At 46.0% G+C, this 23,626-nt stretch overlaps 1 protein-coding gene across 4 annotated transcripts; it reads left to right on the forward strand.

Moving 5' to 3' along the window:
* Positions 1-1,415: 1,415 nt before the first annotated feature.
* LOC146333529 (tumor necrosis factor alpha-induced protein 8-like protein 1) lies at positions 1,416-22,584 on the forward strand. 4 transcript variants are annotated; one of them, XM_084825685.1, is made up of 2 exons: positions 1,416-1,687; positions 18,625-22,578. In XM_084825685.1, exons 1-2 carry the CDS (start codon positions 1,612-1,614, stop codon positions 19,188-19,190), a joined length of 642 nt encoding a protein of 213 aa, XP_084681811.1. In that variant the 5' UTR covers positions 1,416-1,611; the 3' UTR covers positions 19,191-22,578. The 4 variants fall into 4 exon arrangements, with proteins under 4 accessions (XP_084681811.1, XP_084681810.1, XP_084681812.1 ...); XM_084825684.1 differs by having other exon boundaries at positions 1,531-1,711; XM_084825686.1 differs by lacking the exon at positions 1,416-1,687 and adding an exon at positions 3,183-3,516 and having other exon boundaries at positions 18,625-22,584.
* The last annotated feature ends 1,042 nt before the right edge of the window (positions 22,585-23,626 follow it).

Here is a 23,626-nt window from a genome sequence, read left to right on the forward strand (position 1 = left end):
CCCTTCCTCTCCATTTTATCCGCACAACAACCTTATGAGGTAGGTCAGCCTCAGAGTCAGGGACTGGCCCAAAGTCACCCAATGAGCTTCGTGGCCAAGTGGGGACTCGAGCCTGAGTCCCACTCCAACACTCTAACCCAGAAAATCAGGCCCAGGGGCTAAATCCAGCCCTGCTAAGGTTCCATTCTGCCATTCCTGGATTCCTCAGATGTTCATATACCCTTCCTCAGGACCCACTGCATTTTGCCCAACTGCCAATCATTTCCCCAGCAGGTTATTTTCCCCCATTCTAAAAGGCTGAAATGCCTCTCCTAAGGCTTAGTCACTGACAGTAAAAGCTTGAAGCTAAAATAGGCAGGTATTCTTGGTACTTCAGCTCCGGCCCCTTTCTCTTTGGCCCTGCCCACCACCAGAATGCGGCCCTGAGAACGTCCGTGAAATGGAATTCAACCTTCAGGCTGAAAGAGATTCTGCACCCCCATTCTAACCACTATACCACGCTGCCTCTCTAAGCTAGAGGGACTGATGGGCTGACAGAAGCACAAGGCAAGAGAGAGAGGGGAGGGGCCATAGCTCAGTGGTAGAGCCCTTGCTTTGCATGCAGAAGGTCCAAGATTCGATTCCTGACATCTCCAAGTAGGGCTGGAAAAGATTCCCATGTCTGAAACCCTGGAGAGATGTTGCCGTCGGTGCAGACATACCAGTGGTCCAACTAGCTATAAGGGAGCTTCCTTCATTCCTGTTTAAATGGCCCTTTCTTCAGAGCCATGAGGACTGGAGTCATATTCTACTTTGAAGAGAAGCACCGTAGCTCAGTGGCAGATCCTCTGCTCTCAGGTTTAATCCCCAACAACTCCAGGCCGGGCTGGGAAAGATTTCCATGTTTGGAACCCCGGAGAGCCGCTGCCAGTCAGTGCAGTCATCAGTACTGCACTATTTATTTTTATTTATTAAATTCCTTAATCACCCATCTGGCCGGACACCCGGCCACTCTATCAGACCAACGGCAGTGTCATATTTTCCTATATTTACATGTCTTTCTGGGGCATCTCCGGTGAAGAGAATTGGTGGCAGGACGGCTGTGGAAAACCTCTTTCAATCTTCCTGCGAACATGGAAAGCTCCCAGTAGTCAAGAGCCTCTTATGTGCTTATTACCTCCCAAAGAAATCCTGCCTCCCTATGGGGAAAAGGCATTCTGCAGATGCTCAGCGGTACTGTTTGCTTTAATGTGGCTTGCATGCTGGGGGCAGGGAACAAAAAAATAGTTCCTGGGGTAAAGAACTGCAGATTTAAAAGCCTTCATTCCCAGTCTGCAAAGCTGGAACAATGACGACTTTTCCCTGCCGCCCCCAGAATGAGCCGACGGAGACGAGGCAGGCACATCCCAGTTCTATGAATGTTTGTTCTCGTTGCAGAGCCGTGGGAGAGGAACGGGTGTGCAAGAAAGCCTCAGGAAGGGGCAGAGAGTGGCCCGAGGCCGGCTAAGCCGAGGAAGGAAGCGGCCGGCCGCAGAAGACAAAAAGGGTCACAGGAGGGCCTTGACCCCTGGTTCGACTGTGCTTTGGCGCACGGCTCTGTTTACGGTGCAGCCGGTGGTGCGGAGAACCCAGATGCTTCTGGCTCTGCAACTCGAGCACAGCTTGGAGAAGAGAAACAAGCACCCGCGCTGTTCTGCTGGAGGTAGAGGTGCGCGCCTGGTTCGGATGGGAGGTGCGTCGTCTGTGTGTGTTTCTTATTTCACTGTTGGTTCGGATGCTTCCAGATGCTCCCCACCCAAAGGCGCAGTGCAGCTGTTCTGCTTTTCCATCCTGAACAGAATTTTTCTGCTGTGCAGAAAAAAGACAAAACAAGAGTTACAGATTGATCATGGTGGCATCTGGATTCCCTGTAAAATTTCATGAATGGGGCGGGTCAATCGCATAATAAAAGCCTCAACTGGAAGCTGTCTTAGGGTGCAATCTTATGCATGTTTAGACAGGAAAAAGTCCTACAACTCCCAGCAGCTAAATAACTAAGTAACTAAGTGACTAATTGACAGACTAACTAATTCACTGTTTAACTTAATTAGTTGGTTAGTCTATCACTTTAGCTGCAATCCTAGGCATGCCCCTGCCAGCATGTTGGAGTTGTAAGACTTTTTCCCGTCTAAGCACATATAGAATTGCACCTTCAGTTAAATGGCCAGTCAATCAATTAGTTAGTCAATTAGTCACTTACTTAGTCAGTTTCTTAGTCATTCCCGGAGCAATCCTATGGCCGCTAGACAGCGGCTAGGCAGCCATAGGATATCTGGTTTTGCAGGAACCGACCTCGGAGCCCATACTCCGAGGTCGGTTCCCGGAGAACCGACCTCCCCCCACTTCTGCGCTGCCTTGGACAGCCATGTGCCTTGGACAGCAGTACAGGACAGCCCCGTGCTCCCCACTTGCAAGAGGAGTGTGGAGCGGCTGGGGGCGTTCCAGGGCGGGGAAGGCGGAAATGCCGGTACGACACATCCAATATGTCGTACAGCAGCCTCCTCCACCACTCAGCCCTCCCGCAGCTAGACAGCCACAATCAGCTGTCTAGCCAAAATTGCAGGGTGGGAGGAGTGCGGAGGGAGCGATCCCCTCTATGCTTCTCCTGCCCTGCTTTGGACAGGCGGTCGCCTCCGAGTTTGGAGGCAGCCGCCTATCTGAATAGGACTGTGCCTTTAGTGACCAGCAGCATAGTCCTATGCATTTGTACCTAGAAGTAAGTTCCATTGAGTTCTGTGAGACTTGCTCCCAGGTAATTGTGCACAGAACTGCAGCCTTAGGCAGGTTTCGATCCCACAGCGACAGGGAAAGAAAGAGGCTCACTTGTGTGCAGCCTGGAGAAACAGCCCAGGATGTTTTTTTCTGGCCTTTGCCCTCTCTGATTTGATGGTGGGGGGCTTCCTTTGAGCACACTGCCTTTCAAAGACAGAACAGGAGCTGTTTCAAAGAATGGCTTTCTCTCTCGCCTTTCCCCATCAGATCTAGACTCGGGGCCCTCCCACTTCATCAGGTTCCCATTGGCTGCTTTGTAGGTAGCCGTGCGCTGCGGTTGGTTGCCAGAGCCGTCACCCTTCTGCTCCTCCCCACCCACAGCCTCAACTTCTGATTAAATTTGAAACTTTGAGTGTATGTTTTAAAAGCATCAAGTTTCACCCTTGAACTGAAGAGGCAGTGCGGGTTTCAAGCTAGCAACAATCCGTTTAGGAGAGATCTCAGCATACAGCCGCAGGAAACGTCCTGGGCCTCTCCTTTTGCTTTCTTTGAGGGTTTGTTAAAAAAAAAAAAAAAATTAATAATCCATATATCGAGATCGCTTGCTATATATTATGCCAATTTATCCCCTCTCTTTAATCAGCAAAAAGGATCTGCCATTTTCTTTCCCAGAGTTTTTTGGGGGTGTTGTGGAGGGAAGCAAATAGGTACAGGGTCTTGTAGCTAATCCATGCTGTTTGAAAAAAGGACCGGATCCCTGGCACATCTCTGGATGCTGAAGATCAGGTAAGGCGCTGGAAGGAAAGGAATCTGGGAAGGGGTGGAGATGGTTTCTAATTCAAAAGATGCTGTAAGGCAGGGATGGGGAACGTGAGGTTCAGGGGACCAATTTGGCCCAGCTGCCTCTGACATTCAAGCTAAAATATGTGGAGGGGGGGGTTGTATTTTTGGCTCCACCCCTTTTGCTTTTGGCCCTGCCCTCTTCGCCTGCAGTTCTGCCAACCACTGCAATGTTGGCCCCCCAAAGCCTTTCTGAAACAAAATGCAGGCCTCAGGCTGAAAGAGGTTCCCATAACAGGAGGTTTGTTACTTACCCCTCCGCATTTTATTAGCTCAGGAACAAGTCGCCAAAGCGTTGCTGTTTTATTTTTGCTTTTGCTTTCATTGGTTCCTGTCTCTCTGCTTTCTATAAGATACTGTTTCGTTTTCCAAAACAAAGGAAGAAACACACAGGAATATGCTTCAGAACAGAGGGTGACCCTCAAAGCAGTCTTATTTCCCCCACCCCTCGGTATGTTTAAATCAAAGTGTGGAAATAAAAATTGAGTTTTGCTTATACAGAAGAGGGGGAGGAAACTTTTATTCTCTGGCAACTCAGGTTGCCAGAGAATAAAAGAAGAGCCAAGAAGGGTACATCTGAGAGGATGCAAAGTGCCCCGAATGAAGTAATTCCTCTTTTCAGTGTCACAGCCTCAGCCCTTGAAGGCATGAATGAATGGAGAAAAGGGCCTCTGGACATGTGCTTTTCACCCCTGAGTGCTTTTCACCCCTGAGTTCCCACAGCCAGATCCTTGAGTCTGGTATTAAAGGGTGGGGGCATCCAAACTGGAAGGCAGCCCTTCCATGCTGACAGATCAGTTTTATTCCATAATAAGAGTGCCTCTGAGCATGTGCAGGGCGCAACTCCCCCACCCCACCCCCCAGGGCGAACCTTTTTGTGCCAAAAAAGAGACCTAGGAGTCAGTGCACCTCTGAACGTACTTTGCATGGCATTCCTTTGTGAAGAGTATTAGCTTCTGCTGACTTTTTAATCAACAGGACATGAATGCTTCAGAGCACGTGCAGTTTGTCTATCCCCCTTTGATGGGCTGAAAAAAATCTTTTTAAAAATCAATCGACGTTACAGTGCCTCTTCGCATGAGTCTGCCATCACCAGTTTATACATTTCTTTTTTTACTCTGCAGCGGTCTTCCGTAACATGGCACCCTCTAGATGGTGCTGGACTACAACTCCCTTCATCTGGCTGGCCAAGGATAATGGGAGTTGTAGTCCAGCCCCATTTAGAGGGCACCACATCAAGAAAGAAGACTGCGCTACAACACAGAAAAACCCTAGCAGGAGCATATGTGAGTGGGCGACAGAAAAGAAAAAGAACATTGTGGGGCCGGGGAGAATAACATACCCAAAGAATCAACACCTGTAACAACATGCTCATAAGATTCCTGGTTCGGATGATTGTGGCTTAGAAGTAAACACTATTTCTGTATGAATTCCCCCCTTCTATTTGCCCGAGCATGTAAGGCAGACATACCAAGCGTAGATAGCACAAAGGGTGAATTGCTACGTAAGCAAGCAATTTTTTTTTTTGCTGCTGTTCTTCCTCCTCTGGGCACATATCTAATTGTTTGCTGATGAATCAGGTCATTGCTTGGAGTTATTCTTTCTGCCGGGATTGTCCCTAGATTCAAAGGGCCAACTTCCGGCTCGATCTTACGCATATTTACTCAGTATACATCACATCATGTATACATCACGTCAGTATATGTATAGGGTTGTGGTCTGATGGCACGATCTTACATTATGTGTTTGCTCAGAAAGTTAGTTCCACATGCATTGTATGGGGGTTACTCCCAAGTAAGCATGACTGGGGTTCTACTTTTTTATTTATGAATTTATAAGACCTGACTGCCCCAGATTACGCCCCAATGGCAACTTACAATTGAGACTTTAAAACAATTTTAAAATTTTAAAACGGCCTTCCCACCAGATGTTTGGGACTACAGTTCCTAGCATTCCTGATGCATCAGCTGGCACTGATGGGAGTCAAAGCACAAAATATCTGGGAGACACCAAATTGGGGAAAACTGTTTTAAAACATCACAAACCACAGAACAAAGAGCAGGACAAAATCCTTAAATCAGAGCACAGGGTTTAAAACAGCCATGTGGAACAAAAAAATGTTTTAACAGGCCCATCTAACTTCCTTAGGGAGACAGCCCTGCGTGCAGGCAAGGATTTCAGCCTTAGTGATTAACTTTGTCCATGCTTAAGAGTCAACCTCGCCTTTATGATATGCCCTGAGCGTAGGAAACTGTGTCGGGGCCTAAGCCACTGTGAAAGCTTAGCCTGGCGTTCACTTTTATTCTCCTCTTACTGTTCCCCCTTACCAATGAGCATCTATACCCTGATGGTTTACTTTCTCAATTGGCACATTCTAATCTCTGCTCGGGGGGCTGATCCTTGGTGTGGGATACAGAGATCAAATGCTCAGGGAACTGAGCTGGCCTCCGAAATGAACACAAGTTCTCACGGCTCAGGAAAGTTGCAGGCAGCACAGTGCCGTTTTGCTGCCATTATTTATGGGCCAATTGGAGAGGGCACCTAAGATTTGCCCCACCTGGCGTAACTAATTGGCTCATTATTACTGGCGATATTTACACTGCTCCAGAGCATGAGGGGCTGCACTCCAGTACAGCATCTGCTTCCTTTGGATGTGACCCTGCCTTTACAACCCAGGCTGGGTTTTCTAGAAAGCTCAGCCTCTCCAGCAGCAAACCTGCATCTGACCACATTCACACAAGCACTTCACTTCTCTAGGTGTTCTCTTAGAGTTCACCAGCAGTCACTGCTGCTTGGAGACCTGATGCTAAGCTCTTGATTTCTAGCCAGATCGAGCCACGAGAATTATATTTCTGCATCCAACCAAGGAGCCATCCATGCCAGCATATCCTGTTTCCGACAGCAGTCAGTTGGGTGCTCTGGGAAAGCTCAGGGAGGCTGGGGTCTGACGGACACAGGGAAGGAGCTACTAGCAAAACCTCCCACCCCCTTGATTCTGGCCCCTCCCCTTAGGTTTCACTCCTTCCCCCAGAGACCTTGAGAAGGAGTTTTAAAATGCACCCTAAAACATCTGAGATGTGGCTGGCCACACCCATAGAAGGGGGATAGCTACCCCAAGGATAAATGTTCTGGAAAGCAACCTTGGTGTCTTTCTTTTCTTGGTCTCCTCATTATGCTCCACTCCCCATGCTCACCCCCTCACTCCCCCCCCCCCGCAAGTCTGCAGGCTGACCTGTAAATTATTCAAATCCTTTTTGTAGGGCTGCATGAAAAATTTATCCCATCGTCGGCCGGGCACAGTTTATGGTTGCAAAAGACCAGCATCAGCAGTTGCTCTGGTAATTGAGCCAGACATAATCGTTGTCCCTAGAAACATAAAGGGTGCCCTCACATTTCCAAAGAAATGTGAGGGGGCGGGGAAGGGAGCCATGAGCCAAGAATGCCTTGGAGGAGACACAGCTTATAATCTCTGTTCCTCTCATGGATTAATTAATATTTACCATTTATAACAGCGCCACCGGTGTCCATTGCTCCGTAAGTATAAAAAATGGGACTCAGCCTCCATGGAGCATACAATCTAAATTTGTGATGGTGGGGGAGGGGAGGGGTTGTTTGGTGGAAAGATGCACTCTGCATATACTCAGGTGCACTCTACTTGATCCCTGCACGGTTTCTAGGACTGATGCCAAGCACTGAAAGACAAGGTGCAAGCTGAGCAGCTGTGCCCCTTCTTAAATCCCACAATCTTGCCTCTTCTTGGACCATCGATCAAAAACGGTTTCCCTGCTCCCCTCTCAGAGCTATATTTGCTTGCTACCCCCTTAATTTGAGCCAGGTTTGGTCGCCAATACCCATGGAAGGGGTGGTTAGCACTAGGGCTGATAGATGGATTAAATTTATATACCACCCAACAGTTTGTTGTTGTTGTTGTTGTTCAGTCGTTCAGTCGTGTCCGACTCTTCGTGACCCCGTGGACCGTAGCACGCCAGGCCTTCCTGTCCTGCGCTCTCTCCCGGAGTGTGCTCAAGTTCATATTCATTGCATCGGTGATGCTATCTAGCCATCTCATCCTCTGCCGTCCCCTTCTCCTTTTGCCTTCAGTCTTTCCCAGCATCAGGGTCTTTTTCAGAGAGTTTTCTCTTCGCATTAGGTGGCCAAAATATTTGAGCTTCAGCTTCAGTATCTGTCCTTCCAATGAGCACTCAGGGTTGGTTTCCTTTAGGATGGACTGATTTGACCTCCTTGCAGTCCAGGGGACTCGTAAGAGTCTTCTCCAGCACCACAGTTCGAAAGCATCAATTCTTCGGTGCTCAGCCTTCCTTATAGTCCAGCTCTCACAGCCATACATTACTACTGGGAAAACCATAGCTTTGATTAGACGGACCTTTGTCGGCAAGGTGATGTCTCTGCTTCTTACTATGCTGTCTAGGTTTGCCATAGCTTTCCTCCCAAGGAGCAAGCGTCTTTTAATTTCATGGCTACAGTCACCGTCTGCGGTGATCTTGGAGCCCAAGAAATTAAAATCTGTCACAGCTTCCGTTTCTTCCCCTTCTATATGCCAGGAAGTGATGGGGCCAGATACCATGATCTTCGTTTTTTTACTGATGAGTTTCAAACCAGCTTTTGCACTCTCCTCTTTCACCCTCAACAAGAGGCTCTTTAGATCCTCTTCGCTTTCTGCCATTACGGTGGTATCGTCTGCATATCGGAGGTTGTTGATAATTCTCCCGGCAATCTTAATTCTGACCTCTGTTTCATCCAACCCGGCATTTCTCATGATGTACTCTGCATATAAGTTAAATAACCAGGGTGACAATATGCAGCCTTGTCGTACTTCTTTCCCAATTTTGAACCACTCAGTTGTTCCATGTCTGGTTCTTACTGTTGCTTCTTGACCCTCGTACAGGTTTCTCAGGAGACAGGTAAGGTGGTCTGGTACTCCCATCGCTTTAAGAATTTGCCACAGTTTGTTGTGATCCACATAATCAAAGGCTTTAGCGTAGTCAATGAAGCAGAAAGAGACGTTTTTCTGGAATTCTCTTGCTTTCTCCATGATCCAGCGAACGTTGGTGATTTGATCTCTAGTTCCTCTGCCTCTTCGAAACCCCGCTTGTACTTCCGGTAGTTCTCAGTTCGCATACTGCTGAAGCCTAACTTGTAGGATTTTGAGCATAACCTTGCTGGCATGTGAAATGAGCGCAATTGTGTGGTAGTTTGAACACTCTTTGGCGTTGCCCTTCTTTGGAATTGGAATGTAAACTGACCTTTTCCAGTCTTGCGGCCACTGTTGAGCGTTCCAAATTTGTTGGCATATTGAATGCAGCACTTTAACAGCATCATCTTTTAGGATTTTAAATAGCTCAGCTGGAATACTCTCATCTCCGCTAGTTGAGATGACAGTAATGCTTCCTAAGGCCCACTTGACTTCACTCTCGAGGATGTCCGGCTCAAGTTCAGTGACCGCACTATCATGGCTATCAGGGACATTCAGATCTTTCCTGTATAGTTCTTCTGTGTATTCTTTCCACCTCTTCTTAATCTCATCTGCTTCTGTTAGGTCCCTGCCTTCTTTGTCCTTTATCATGCCCATCTTTGCACAAAACATTCCCTTGAGATCTCCAATTTTCTTGAAGAGTTCTCTAGTCTTTCCCATTCTGTTGTTTTCCTCGATTTCTTTGCATTGTTCATTTAAGAAGGCCTTCTTGTCCCTCCTTGCTATTCTCTGGAACTCTGCATTCAGTTGGATATATCTTCCCCTTTCTCCCTTGCTTTTCGCTTCCCTTCTTTCGTGAGCTACTTGTAAAGCCTCATCAGACAGCCACTTGGCTTTCTTGCATTTCTTTTTCTTTGGGATGGATTGAGTTGCTGCCTCCTGAACAATGTTACAGACCTCCATCCATAGTTCCTCAGGCACTCCGTCTATCAGGTCTAATCCCTGAAATCTATTCCTCACCTCCACTGTATATTCATAAGGGATATGATTTAGGTCATACCTGAATGGTTTAGTGGTTTTCCCTACGTTCTTCAATTTAAGCCAAAATTTTGCAACAAGAAGCTCATGATCTGAGCCACAGTCAGCTCCAGGTCTTGTTTTGACTGACTGTATAGAGCTTCTCCATCTTTGACTGCAAAGGACATAATCAATCTGATTTCGATATTGACCACCTGGTGATGTCCATGTGTAGAGTCGTCTCTTGTGCTGTTGGAAAAGAGTGTTTGCTATGATCAGCGTGTTCTCTTGGCAAAACTCTATTAGCCTTTGTCCTGCTTCATTTTGTACACCCAGGCCATGCCTGCCTGTTATCCCGGTGATTTCTTGACTTCCTACTTTAGCATTCCAATCCCCTATGATGAAGAGGACATCTTTTTTTGGGTGTTAGTTCTAGAAGGTGTTGTAGGTCTTCATAGAACCGATCAACCTCAGCTTCTTCGGCCTCAGTGGTTGGGGCATAGACTTGAATTACTGTGATGTTGAATGGTTTGCCTTGGATTCGTACTGAGATCATTCTATCACTTTTAAGATTGTACCCCAGTACTGCTTTTCCCACCCTTTTCTTGACTATGAGTGCTACTCCATTTCTTCTAAGGGATTCTTGCCCACAGTAGTAATTATGATGGTCACCTAAATTAAATTCACCCATGCCTGTCCATTTTAGTTCGCTGATTCCCAAGATGTCGATGTTCAATCTTGCCATCTCATGTTTGACCACCTACAGCTTACCTTGATTCATTGATCTGACATTCCAGGTTCCTAAACAATATTGTTCTTTACAGCATCGGACTTCCTTTTTACCACCAGACACATCCACAGCTGAGTGTCCTTTTGGCTTTGGCCCAGCCGCTTCACTCTTTCTGGCGCTACTTGGAAATACCCTCTGCTCTTCCCCAGTGGTATATTGGACACCTTCCGACCTGAGGGGCTCATCTTCTGGCATCATCTCTTTTAGCCTTGTGATACGTTCCATGGGGTTTTCTTGGCAAGAATACTGGAGTGGGTTGCCATTTCCTTCTCCAGTGGACCACATTTTGTCAGAACTCTCCACCATGACCTGTCCGTCTTGGGTGACCCTGCACGGCATAGCTTATGGCTTCACTGAGTTACGCAAGCCCCTTCGCCACAACAAGGCAGTGATCCATGAAGGGGACCCAACAGTTTACAAGCATTGAAAAAAAACCCGTAAGCAATAATGAGATATCAACCAAAACAATAAATGCAACAATGAAAAGATCAAAATATTAAAACATTTAAATATTTAAAAATATTAAAGAGATGGCAGTAAAGTAAATAAGCAGAGCAACAAATCAAAAGTTGAATGCCTGCTTAGAGAGGAAGGTCTTAACATTACCTGGCATCTAAATGTATACAGTGAGGACACCAGGCGGATCTCCTGGGGAAGGGCATTCCACAGACCGTGGGCCACAGCAGAAAAGGCTCTTTTCCTGGTACCCACCTGTCACACCATTGTTGGCAGCGGTGGCTATAGAAGATCCTCCAAAGGTGATCTTAGCAATGGGGCAAGAATTGTGAAGTATGCATACATTGCATTCCCTCAATGACATCAACACAATTTGGAACCGCCTAGTTTGGAAAGCCAATTTGCCTTCATTGTAATGCTCAAGTGTATTATGAATCAAGCATCATTTCCTGCATACTCTGGCTCAGAGTATAACCATTTCTGCTAATTTACCACTGGACAGGCTCTTTCACTGATGCATGGACAGAAGTTCTTTCATTTGAACCCTGTACTCTCAATGAAACTCATTGATGGTGGTGAACAACATGATTAGACCACTTGACCAGTTAGGATCCATTATCTCTATGGTTTTGTGCAAACATGCAGTCCAGATCTCAAACTCTATTTAGTTCACGAGGATATTTGTCTCAGAAGGGGGATGGTGGTAGAATTTCCAAGTCGTTCTCCATCATGGCTTCTGGGAAGTCAAAATCAAAACTACAGCTCCCAGGGGGCAATACAGTAAACACATGCACAGAGTACCATCCGTGTTCATGCACCAAGTTAAGAGGGGACTCTCAGAGAACAGAGGAGCTTTCCCACATCCTCTTCCAAGAAAAACTTGCAATTGCTGACCTCATTCTGAACAAAACCAGATTGAATGCTTGCCAAGCAAGTTCAGAATTATCAAGCTGATTCTGAACCAAGCCTAAATGAACATTGGCCAAGAAAGCACAAGATCAGCATGATGATTCCAAACTGGGTGGAACCAAATGCTTGTCAAGAAAGCTCATAAATACTGCGCTGGCTCTGAACCCAGATGAATTTCATGTTGGTCAAGGAAGTGTGGAATTGCTGAGCTGATTCCGAACTGAGCCAAAGGGAATGCTGGCCAAGAAAGCATGAAATTGCTGAGCCGATTCTGAGCTGAGCCAAATAGAATGATGGCCAACGACGTGTGTAATTGCCAAGCTTATTCTGAACTGAGCCAAACTGAATGCTAGCCAAGGAAGTATGCAATTGCGGAGGTAATTCTGAACCAAGCCAAACTCAATGCTGGCCAAGAAAGCATATACCAAGCTGATTCCAAACCCAGCTGAGGGGTGTTCATCCATCATTACTTTCCTTAAAGCATTGACTGGCCACATTACCCAGGACAGCTAGGCTTTTCTGTGGTGGTCCCCACTCTGTGGAATTCCCTCCCTGGTAGGGACCTCCACCATGCCCCCTCTTTGATGAGTTTCCGCCAGGCTTTGAAAACCTGGCTGTTCACATGGGCATTCGGGATGGGTTACAGGGGGGCTGGCTTACAGCAATGCAATTTTGTTCAGTTTATTATGTTGTATTTTGTGTTATTATTCGTACTGTATGCTGCCTAGAGTGGCCGGGTAGCTGGCCAGGTGGGCGGCTAATAAACACGCGCACACATACACACCAATATGGAATGAAAAATGAAGTCTTTGGAGGCCAGGAGGCGTGGCTTTCAGAAATGGCTACTTCCTGAATGGCTACTAGTCACTATGGCGCTATACTACTTCCAATAGCAGAGGCAGCAGGCTTCCCAGTACCGGTTGGCTGGGGAACACAAACAGAAGGGTGTCGCCGTGCTCATGTGCTGCTTCTGGGCTTTCCACGCTGGACTACAGAGGCCTTTAGTCTGATCCAGCAATGCTTTCTGATGTTCTCAAACCGCCCCCAAGCCCCCACACTTCTCCTTTTTAAAACATAAACTCCGATTGTTACTGTTCCATCAACTCTTCTGTTTTGACTTTGACGTCTACTTCAAATCCTGTTGTCGACCTCACTGCTCAAGTTATCAATGCTGCTTAATGGCACAGTGGTAAATTTGGAAGTGCAGGTACTCATCATCATGACTGTCCCGATAGCCACACCCCCAAGAAGAGTCCAAAAATTCAGGCAGCGGTGTGGGTCCCTATCAACAAACCAGCTCTCACAGTTTTCATCTCCACCAGGAGCAGGTCTTTTGTAAAGCAAATGGGTCTTACTTGCCCATTCAAGACCAAGCCACCTCAAAATACTTTGCATTACAACTAGGGATGTATGGATTTTGTAAAATCTGCTCTGTCTGTGTTTTGCAGATTGTCAGGTGCCTTTCGTTCCATCGTCCGCTCACTGACATAACTGGATTTTTCTCCAATTTCCCAAATTTGCACAATTTCCCATTTGCGAAAATGTGCAACCCCCCAAAATGCGCAAATCCCCCAAATGCACAAATCCCCCCCAAATGCACAAATCCCTTCCCAAAATGTGCATGTTCATGCTTTAGTCTATAGGGGAAATGTGCATTTTCAGCAGGTGCTTAAAAAAAATACATATTTTTCTACGACTAAATTTGCATAAGTAAACATACACACAACCACAACAATAACAATAATGGTCTGCAAGTCTGTGGAATACGTGTGACTCGGGAAAAGCCAGTCCACCACAGAATGTGCAAGTCGAATTCATAGAAATCCGAACTCATTTGATTTTGTTGCAGATTTCTCCAACATCCCTAATTACATCAAGGAACAACATATTGTTGCTGGGATAATTCCTTTTCCCCCAGCTACTGTGAGAATTGCAGCTAAGCTCAGGGGGAACAAGGATTTCTGAGGAGGTGACGGTGGCATTCCCCCTATTAAAAAAATGCCAGCACAACGTCCCTGCGGGTACTAGCTCTGCTATAGCACTGATGATGATGCAAGTTTCAGTGAGACAGAGACATACCCTGGATTGTCTGAGCAAAGAGGAAGCCCAGCTAAAACCACAGCATGTTACAAGAAAGCATGGTGTAGAATTTTGCCTGAGGGTAGCAATCAACCTTTCCATCTTCCTATTAGGAAGCACTGAACAACATTCTGGGGAGGTTAAAACACACTCACATCTGCTTATCTTTCCTCTCTTTGCATCTCTTCAAAGTCAGACATTTGCTCAGTTCCCATGTGATTAACCTAACAGTATCAATGTACATTTGATCAGACTTGTTTCCCCTTCAATTTGTTTCAAACGTTTGCTTTTTTAATGATGGGACACAGCTGGAATTTTGAGCCATCCAGGAAGGATGCCTGCTGGTTTTTTGTTTAGTCTCGCTAGCCTAGCAGAAAGGATGGTTGGAATCTGCTTGTCAAGAAAGCAGCTTTTCTCGAGGGAAAAATAATAATTTAGGAAGGCAAGTAGGACTTGCAAGTACATCTATGGCTCTAATAGATGCCAGTTAATTTCCAAAGAGTTAGAGGTAGGGATATATGGGAATGATGGATAGCTCAATAAAAATGCCAACCCAGTCAGTGGCCACTGTAAAAAAGGCAAACTCCATGTTAGGCATGATTAGGAAAGGAATTAATAAATTGCCAATATTATACTACCCTTATATAAATCTATGGTGCTGATTCTCCCATCCTTAGGAAGGCACATGTTTGTTTGCTTCAAGTTGCATAGTTAGTCAGCCAGATTTGATCAGGGCTGGGCAACCTTGAATTCACTTCATTTTCCGCAATGTATGTCCATTTAGGACCAATTGCAGATCAGTGCATAATTTTTTTAAGCTAACAAACAAACAAATGTCCGCATGTAAATTTGCATGCATTTTGTGCACATCTGTCCTAATGTATACATTTTTGACCACATTTCCCCCAATGCAATTTTCGCTAGCAACTTTTTCCTAATGTGTGCCTTTCCCCCTCTTTTTTGCAAGCTTCCCCCCACCTCATTCTCATGCATTTCTGTGCACAGCTTGCACAGCTATGTGTATTTTTTGTGCACACTTTCCCCCAATCTGGGCATGCTTCTTTTTTAGTGGAGAACTCTATCGCAAAATTCAGAAAAGGGCAAGTTTTGGTGAGCGCCAGTGTACTGGTTTATCTGTGGGAAACAGGAAGCTGCACATGATAGGAACCTTGCTCTGATCCACCAGGTCTCTTATTTCTGTTCTTGTCAGCCTCCAAGAATAGGAAGCGGGCCGGGGGGGGGGGGGTACACAAAATTATCCTCCTTGGAAAGCAAAGACTAAAGTACAACTGTTTCTGCTATGCTATTCCTCCCTCACACCAGTGTATTGCAATCTGCACTGGTTTCCAGTCTGTCTCTCTGCTCCTGTTTTATCTTTAAAGCCCTAAACCATGGGCAGGGAACTCTCCAGATGCTGTTTGTTAGTTTGCTTGTTTATGTACATTTCTGCCCAATAATTGAAGCTCTCTGGGTGGTACATAACCATAAAAAATCACTGCAGCTCACAACAGCTGTGGCCAATGGCCTTACATTGGACTCCAGCTCCCACCATCCCTGGTCAATGGCCATGCTGCTGAGGACTGATGGGAGTGGGAGTCCAACAACATCCAGAGGGACATAGGTTACCCCATCCCTGCCGAATGGCTTGGGGCCAGGTTAAAGGACGATCTACGGATGTACAGATTTTGTTCAATTTGTTCTGCCTGTGTTTCACAGATTTCATCTTTTGTTCCATTGTCTGTTCACTGATGGAATTGGATTGTTTTTTAGGGATGTATGAGAATTTTGTAATTGTTTGTTAATGTGTGTTTGCGCTAAAGTGTATTAGCACAAGGGTGCAGTTGCACAACCATTCATTTGTACAAATCCACTCCAAACCTTTTGTATATACATGTCTACAAATTCACAGAATCTGCGGACTTGGAAAAATTTGGTATGCTGCAGAAGCTGCAGGTCAGATTCACAGAAATCTGAACTTGTTTGAATCTGTTGTGGATTTTTCCAACATCTCTAGGATCATCTCCTCCTACTCCCTTCTCTTCTCTGAGGTGAGGTGGGTGGTTACTCATGAGAGGGCCTTCTCAGTGGTTGGTCTCGACTTACAGAACACCCTCCCCAGAGTTGTGATCTTCATGGCATCAGGCAAATACCTTTCAATTCTCCTAGGCTTTTTAGTTCTTTGGTTTTTGTTTTAACGTGTTTCAGATCCTTGTGGTCTGTTCCTGTTCCCTGTTATCAGTTTCACATTGCTTTTGTTCTGTGGCTGTTTAAATTTGCTTTCAATTTCATATTATGTTTTACTATACTTGTGTATCTTCACCTTTCTTTTCTGAACTGTTCAGAGAGCTTCAGCATTTTAGGGCAAGTACAGAAATGCAGTTAATAATTTTTTTAAAAAAAATTGCTTAGGTTGCCTCATTGGCCATATACCTGTCAGGCTGGTAAAGAGACACAGACCTCCCCTTTCTGCATTAAGTGGATGCCAGCAATTTTTCATTTTTATTATATATAGTTTATGAGCACCCACAGAGTCAAAACCTTGGCTTCAGCTCAAAGGGCTACCTCTGTTAAACTCAATGTTTTCATATATAATGAAACAGAACTAACAAACCCAGTGGGCCGTAAATAAAGCTGGGTGGAATGATATCACGCCTCTTAGGATTTCGCTTTTGGATTGCTCTGTTAAAGCACACTTAATTTATGAGGCCCTGTAGCTTTTCCGTTACTGGTTTCTGCACAGAACAGACTTTGGGTCTAGAAAGGCAAACTCACAGATCGGCTGTAGATACAGAAAAGCAGTGTACGCCAAAGTCACTGGGCCCTCTCCACTCAGGTTACCATGACCCCGCTGATATATATTCCTCCTCGAATAGTTGATTCAGAGTCATCTGAATTTTTCTGTGGGAATGGAGAAAGCACACACACGTTGTAGGAGTGTCCACCAAAGAGCCATCAGATTTTGCAGCTGTAGGACAGAACAGCATTTGAAAATGAGGGAAGGGGGAGCAATGGAAGGGGGTGACTATGCAACAAGGACAGAGCAGGAGTGTTGAACCTCTTTCAGCACAAGGGTTGAAGTTGATTCCGGGAAAGTTCTCCGGGATTGCATTTCAGTGCTGCTGCGCGTGGCCAAAGGCCAAAGAGGTGGGATCAAAATACCAAAAAAACACAAAAAGCAGCATATTTAAGCTGAAAGCTCTTATAGCCAGCAACTAAGCCTTAGGAGAGGAATTTCAATCTTTTAGAATGGGGGGAAAACTGCACAAAAACTGGAACCGGCAATTAATCGGTGGTCGGGGAAAGCGGGGGGCGGGGGGACTTCTGAGCAATGCACTGTACATGAGGCTGCCTTTGAAGATGGTTCAGAAACTTCTGTTACTTCAAAATAGAGCTGCTGGCCAATATGATCATGTGGTGCCAGTGCTTCGTCAGCTGCACTGGCTCCCCGTCCATTTCTGAGCCCAATTCAAAGTGTTGGTGTTGACCTTTAAAGCCCTAAATTGGCTTGGGACCAGAGTATCTAAAGGTGCATCTCCTTCCGCATTTCCCTGCTCAGACCCTTGGGTCGACTTCAGAGGCCCTCCTCTGGGTGCCCCTGCCAAAGGAAACTAGGCATGTGGCTACAAGAGAGAGGGTCGTCTCAGTGGTGGCCCCCACTTTCAGAATAAACTCCCCAAAGAGGTTTGCCTGGCACCGACATTGTTATCTTTTGGGCACCAGGCAATTTTTCTCCCAGGCATTTTAGAGACTTAGTTCTAGGTTATTATGGCTCTTTTATTGATTGCTGTGCTGTTTATTGTTTTGCATTATATTGTATTTTATTCTTTTAAATACCTGTATATTTTATATTTTTAACTTTGTTTTAAAATGGCATTTTAGTTTTTTAAGTGGTTGTAATCTGCCCAGAGAACATTAGTTATTGGATGGATTAGAAATGTCATAAATCAATCAATCCCTGGAGGGCCGGAATGGTATCACAGGTAGGGATGACTGTCACTACAAAATCTGGTTCTTTTTTTACTTGACAAGAGTTCTGCAGCATGGACAACTTGATTTCTGTTTGCGAGCTGAGTTGCAGACTTTTCTCTGAACTCCAGGAACTTTTTTTTGCACATTTTGGGGTCAGGTTCTCCAATTTGCCCAAATTTGTACCAATTTGCACAAATTGTGGTTGGATTTGCGCAAATTCAACCACAATTTGCACAAATTTGCTCAGACGTTGTGCGAATCGCAAAACCTGTGGGGGGAGGATGTACAAAATGCCCAGAAAATCCACGAACTGTTCTGACTTGCTGCAGACTGAGTTGGGTGCCACAGCGGGAACTGGAACAAATCTGGGGAAAACTTCAACCCCCAAACAGATTTGTCCAACATCCCTAACCACAGGGGGGTTGGTTTGGCCTCTGGGTCTGACATTCTACACCACTATTCTAAATTCACAGAACCTCTTTCCCCTGAAACCAGTTGATTTATCCCAACACAAATGTGTGCACATTTAACCAATGAATGGATTGATCATTTAACACTCCTAAGACTTATAGATGAAAGATTTCTTTGATCAGATTATATCACCTCACTAGAGATGTGACGGCCCAGAAAACAACGGAGTTGGGGGAATGGGAAACATAAACCCGTTCTTCCAAAGACAAAAAAACAGTCCAGGGGGGGTGGGTTCTTTTTTAAAAAAACAAATTGTCTTTGTTTTTCCCCAATTTTTCCCCCCAGGTTTTTTTTCCACATTTCCAAACCTTACTTAAAATCAATACTGAAATTTGATTACAGTTATAATAGATGAACAGTTTCAGAATAATTTAACTAGAGATCGAAAAATAATGACGTTATACTCAAACTGTGCTCTTTCCTCTCTCAGGGAAGATGGACCCCTTCAGCACCAAGAATCTGGCTCTCCAAGCTCAGAAGAAGCTCCTAAGCAAGATGGCATCGAAGAATATGGCAAGCATGTTCATTGACGACACCAGCAGCGAGATCTTGGACGAGTTGTATCGAGTCACCAAGGAGTTCACCCGCAACCGCAAGGAGGCCCAGAAGATCATCAAGAACCTGATTAAGATTGTTGTGAAGCTGGGTGTCCTCTACCGCAATGGACAGTTCAGTGCAGACGAGCTGTTGCTGATGGAGCGCTTCCGAAAGAAGGTCCACACTTTGGCCATGACGGCCGTCAGCTTCTACCAGATAGACTTCACCTTTGACCGCCGGGTGATGTCCAGCATGCTCCAGGAATGCCGCGACCTGCTGCACCAAGCCGTCAACACTCATCTGACAGCCAAGTCCCATTCCCGGATCAACCACGTCTTCAACCACTTCGCAGACTACGAGTTCCTCTCTGCTCTCTATGGGTCCTCCGAGCCGTACCGCACACACTTGCAGAGGATCTGTGATGGCCTCAACCAAATGCTGGATGAAGGCAACATCTGACCACTGCCGGATTCGCCAACTTTGGTACGCTTTAACCGAGGGAATGCTGAAAGAAGGCCATCGCATGACATGGGCAGTGTCTGCTTCGGACCTCTCCATCTCCATACAGTGCTAAGCTTCTTATGGTTCTCTTTTGGTTTGGTAATGTTTAAGAACAAGGGTTGCTGTTTTTTAATTATTATTCCTGGTTCGAATTGGTGGCAACTTGGGTTTTTTCCACTCCCGTCTCTTCCTTGACACCCAAAATGAATTGGTTTTTTCAAAGACTTTCCATTACCCCTGGACAGAAGACCCCCATCTCTAAGGCCGAGGGAGAGGGCAAATTGAGAGCAACTGTGGATTTCAATCCAATCTTATCCAGGAACAGAAGATGTCCTTTGCTTGATCAATCAGAGCAAAGATCTAACTAGTCTTTCAAGCATTTGTAGTCCAACAGTGGCCAGCCAGCTTCATGCAGACGCTGAATGTAGAGCTCCAACGTAATGATCAGGGCTGCTGATAAGACTTCTTTTCTCCATCATCCTTCCTGCTGGGTCTCAGACCAAAGATCCATTTTGCCCGGCATTCTGACGGCAGTTCCCAAGATACCTTTGCAAAGCTCACGAGCACATCACCAAGATGACACCCGCTTCCTGTTGCTTGGTCCCCAAGTAACATGGCATTTGGGGATAGACTCTCTGTCTGTGGGGGCACCATTGATACAGCATGACTAATAATATCCACGTTCACTACCCTCTTGTTCTCCTTGAATTTGTCCAGTCCAGCGGTAGGGAACCTTTTCCCTGTCGAGGGGTTGGATCTGGATTTGCCTTCTTCCAGAGGAAGGGCTCCACTCATGCAAAGTCCCTCTGCCCGATTTTTGGGGAGTCCCCCACACACACCACGGCTTGCCCCATTCAGCAGGGACTTCTGACTTTCTATCATTTTCAGGGAGCTGAAGGGGCTCCCATGGGAAAAAGGAGATGGGGAAACCCAGTTCCACTGGCACTGTTGATCCACCTTAAATATGGATCGAACCCAATGTCTGCATTACCTAGGTCAAAACCTGTCAGGGTCTACATTCCAGCAAACACCAGCAGAGCTGCGGGTGCAAGTCTTGCCTTTGCTCAGCACGCTACAACGAGGGATGGGCGAACGAGCCATGTTGAACATTGCCAGGGTTATCCGAGCATCGGATAGGCGCTCATCTCATTCCCAGTTCCCGTTTGTGATCCCTGCTCGCTCTGCATGAATGGAAAGCTTGTGCAAATTGATCAGCGATCTAACAGGAGATTTGCGCAAATCTCCCCTAATTTGCACACATTTCCTCCATTGACGAAAGCAGTGCTGGTTCGGTCTACTGAGGAAATTAAACTGGGAATCAGGAATGAGATGGGTGCCAGCCCGTGTTTGACAATTGGCAAATATTTGTGGCAGATGCTCACACTCGCGTTCGGAGCTTTGAACAGGGCACGCTCACATGTTTTGCAGCCAAAACCAATATTCTCATATATCCCTAACAACAACAAAAATCACTACGCCCTTCATGTCCAGCCTTCTCCTTCCCCACATCGTGCAAGTTTCTTTCCATCAGTGTTGTGGTTTGGGGACAGAGTGGGCCGAAGTAAATAAAATCAAAAACCTGCACAGAGGGGGTGTAGCTAGAGATGTCGGAATAATCCATCCAGGGGGTGCAGTTTGCTGAGCTTTCACCAGCTTGGCCCTCTGGACTTCAGCTTGCTTACCTGCAAGGTAGCCTGACTCGATCTGCATAGAGTCAGGCCACCTCATTGATTTTCCAGGGATTTTTTCCCCCTATCAATAGAAAGCTGTGCGATTTGTGGCTGTAAGTTGCATGATTTGTGCAAATTTCAGCTGGAATGTGTACAAATTTCAGCTGGATTTTGCACACACCATGGTCAGAATTTATGCACACTACAGCTGGAATTTGCACACATTACACAAATTGTGTCAGCGATTTACCCAACTATTGGTGAGAAGAAGAAGCAGCTACAAGAAGTTCCTGCATTTTGGGAAAAGCAGAACTGAGCAGGCAGCAAATGCAAGCAGAGCCGGGTGGGCTGCAGGGATCTGTTGGGCCCCCAAAAGGCTGGATTTTCAAAGGACAGACATCCCTAGGTATAGCCTCAGGGGAGGCAGAGAGTCTGGAAGTCTGAATTGAGAACCCTGGAGGCCTGGGCTAATTCTTTCTAAAGCACGTCATCGAATCTCCTCTGTGCTCACATCATTACACTGTGCACTCAAGTGCAATCAGCATCATTCGCACAACCAGCTGGTGATTTACATCAGGGGCAGGAAACAGGTTTTGCTCCAAGCTTTGATTCTTTATGGGAACAAAAAGCACTGGAATTGGGGGTAAAACCCACCCGGCCAGTGCTCCAAACCATGCGTGGCTCAACTTCCACTAACAAAGATTCCTTGGGGGTAACGATGACACATTTGGTTCCGCACTCGGTGGGGGGAATTCGACAAAGCACACACCCTGCCTCTACCCAAAATGATGTGGTATGTTTCACTAGCCATCTAATATGACAATGGCCTGTAACAAAATGTTACAGTGCAAATGCTCCTGGTCACTATTTCTGTTGGTAGGCCATGCTCTCATCCACACTACTCCATTCCACGTTTTTTCCAACAGTCAACATTCTGTGGCTACTAAGCATATTCAGCACTCTTTAGGTTGCTTTAAGAGGGGCTTAAGGGTTTGTTTCTTTCAAAAACGTACTTCTGCAAACCTCAGGGTTTATCCCAAGCCTCCAGATGCCTCTCTCTTTTGCGTGGGTTGTGCTATTTTAGCTATATAAGCATCGACATTCACGTGCCTGAACATCAGAAACAGAGGGAATGACTCTGCAACCCTCTCTGGAAGCAACTGTTTGAAACACAAAACACAAGGTCCGTGGAAGTTCTTTGCCACAAAAAGGGCAATTTGTGGAGACAAGATCATCATTTTCTTTCTATCTCCAGGATGACTGAAGCTCTTTGCAACTTTGGCTATGAAAAGAAGGGCTGGCGGTGTAGCCTATGCCTGGATGGTGTGCAAAAAGTAGCATTCAGTACAGATGCTGAAAATGTCAGTGTTGTTGTTGTTGTTTTAAAAGCCCCAAGTTGCTAGTCCTCAAGGCTGAAAAAGATGAGCTTCAAATGTGTGAGCATAATGTCAAGGGATGGCATGGAGGGACTTCAGGTCCCTACATAGTTCCACCCCTCGCTCTGAGAAGCAAAACGATGCAAAGCGACACTGTAGTCTAGCAGCTACAGCACCTCCAGATTGAACATAGTCTCCAGCTGGAACAGATGGGCTGGCTATTTTCTTGGATACCAAAATGAAACGAGGTGAGCGGTGGGGGAAAGGCCGTGTTTGCAGATATGAAATAAAGCAAAAACGTTTTACAAAATGGTTTTTCAGAAGGTTGTATTGGGATAGGGCCTGCTCAAGCCATTGGGCAAGAGGTGCTGTTCTTTGCTCTGTATGAAAAGATGCATACACATGCTTGAAATGCATGGGGCGTGTGTGTAGATGTATGCGCAGATGTACAGTGAAGAGGGACGTGCCCTTTGAGTTTCTGAGGAGCAAATTCATATATTCACATCTTCTAGGGTTGAGCCAAGCTGCTCAAATCTGGAGCCACGTTTGCTGTTAAAAGGCACGTCCCATTGCTCAGCAATAGAGCAACTATTTTATGTATTATTGCTGTGCCGAAAATTTCTCCCACTTTTTTATGACTATTCTCATTTAGGGAAGTCCACTGCTGTGAAATCTGCCCCTTTCTGGGCTCGCCAGATTTCTGCGCTGCCCCCAACCTGGCTTGTCTTGGCAAGCTGAGCCATGGGTTTCTTCCAGAAATCCGGGGACTTTGGTTGTTTTTTTTAAATTTCTGTAAATAACAATTTGTGCAAAATGCATTGGCGTAATTTGCATAATTACCCAAACTTTGACCGCCATTTCTGCACATTGCTATTTGCACAAACAAAAAATATCCTCAAAAATCTGTGAAATGGCCCGTCTCCATACAGATCAAGTCATGCTCACAGGAAAGTGAACCAAAGTCCAGGGGGCCGAGCTCATGAACGCTCACTTGAGTTCCACCACCTGATGAATTCCTCGGACATCCCTGTTCTCATTCAATTAGCTAGAAATGGCTCTCAAAAAGAAATTCAAAGGAGAAGAAAATTTCAGAGACATTCTCATGGGCTGGGTTTGGAGTTCCCGTGCTTACCTAACATAGGAGGTGGCCAAGGAGTTGGTGTCACTCTCCTGTCGCTGTGCAATCATCTCTCTGGCTTGGCTTCCCACACTTCAATTAATTCTATATGGTGGTAGGGATGTCATGGGTGTCTGGTTGGGGCTTGAAGTTCAGCGATTTCTCACTGGCTCAGCCCCCCAGATGCCAGTCCATGGACTCTCACACTTGCCTGACTCAGCACACGCCTAA

This window comes from Heloderma suspectum, chromosome Z (assembly GCF_057233095.1).
Source record: "Heloderma suspectum isolate Gila_16-S chromosome Z, 16-S_ref, whole genome shotgun sequence".
NCBI lineage: Eukaryota > Metazoa > Chordata > Lepidosauria > Squamata > Helodermatidae > Heloderma > Heloderma suspectum.

Bases quoted from the DNA above. Each gene is read 5' to 3' on its own strand.
- LOC146333529 (XM_084825684.1), top strand. From the start codon at position 1,612: ATGCTTCTGGCTCTGCAACTCGAGCACAGCTTGGAGAAGAGAAACAAG. The intron at 1,712-18,624 runs GTGCGTCGTCTG...TTCCTCTCTCAG, and splicing joins GCGCCTGGTTCGGATGGGAG to GGAAGATGGACCCCTTCAGC.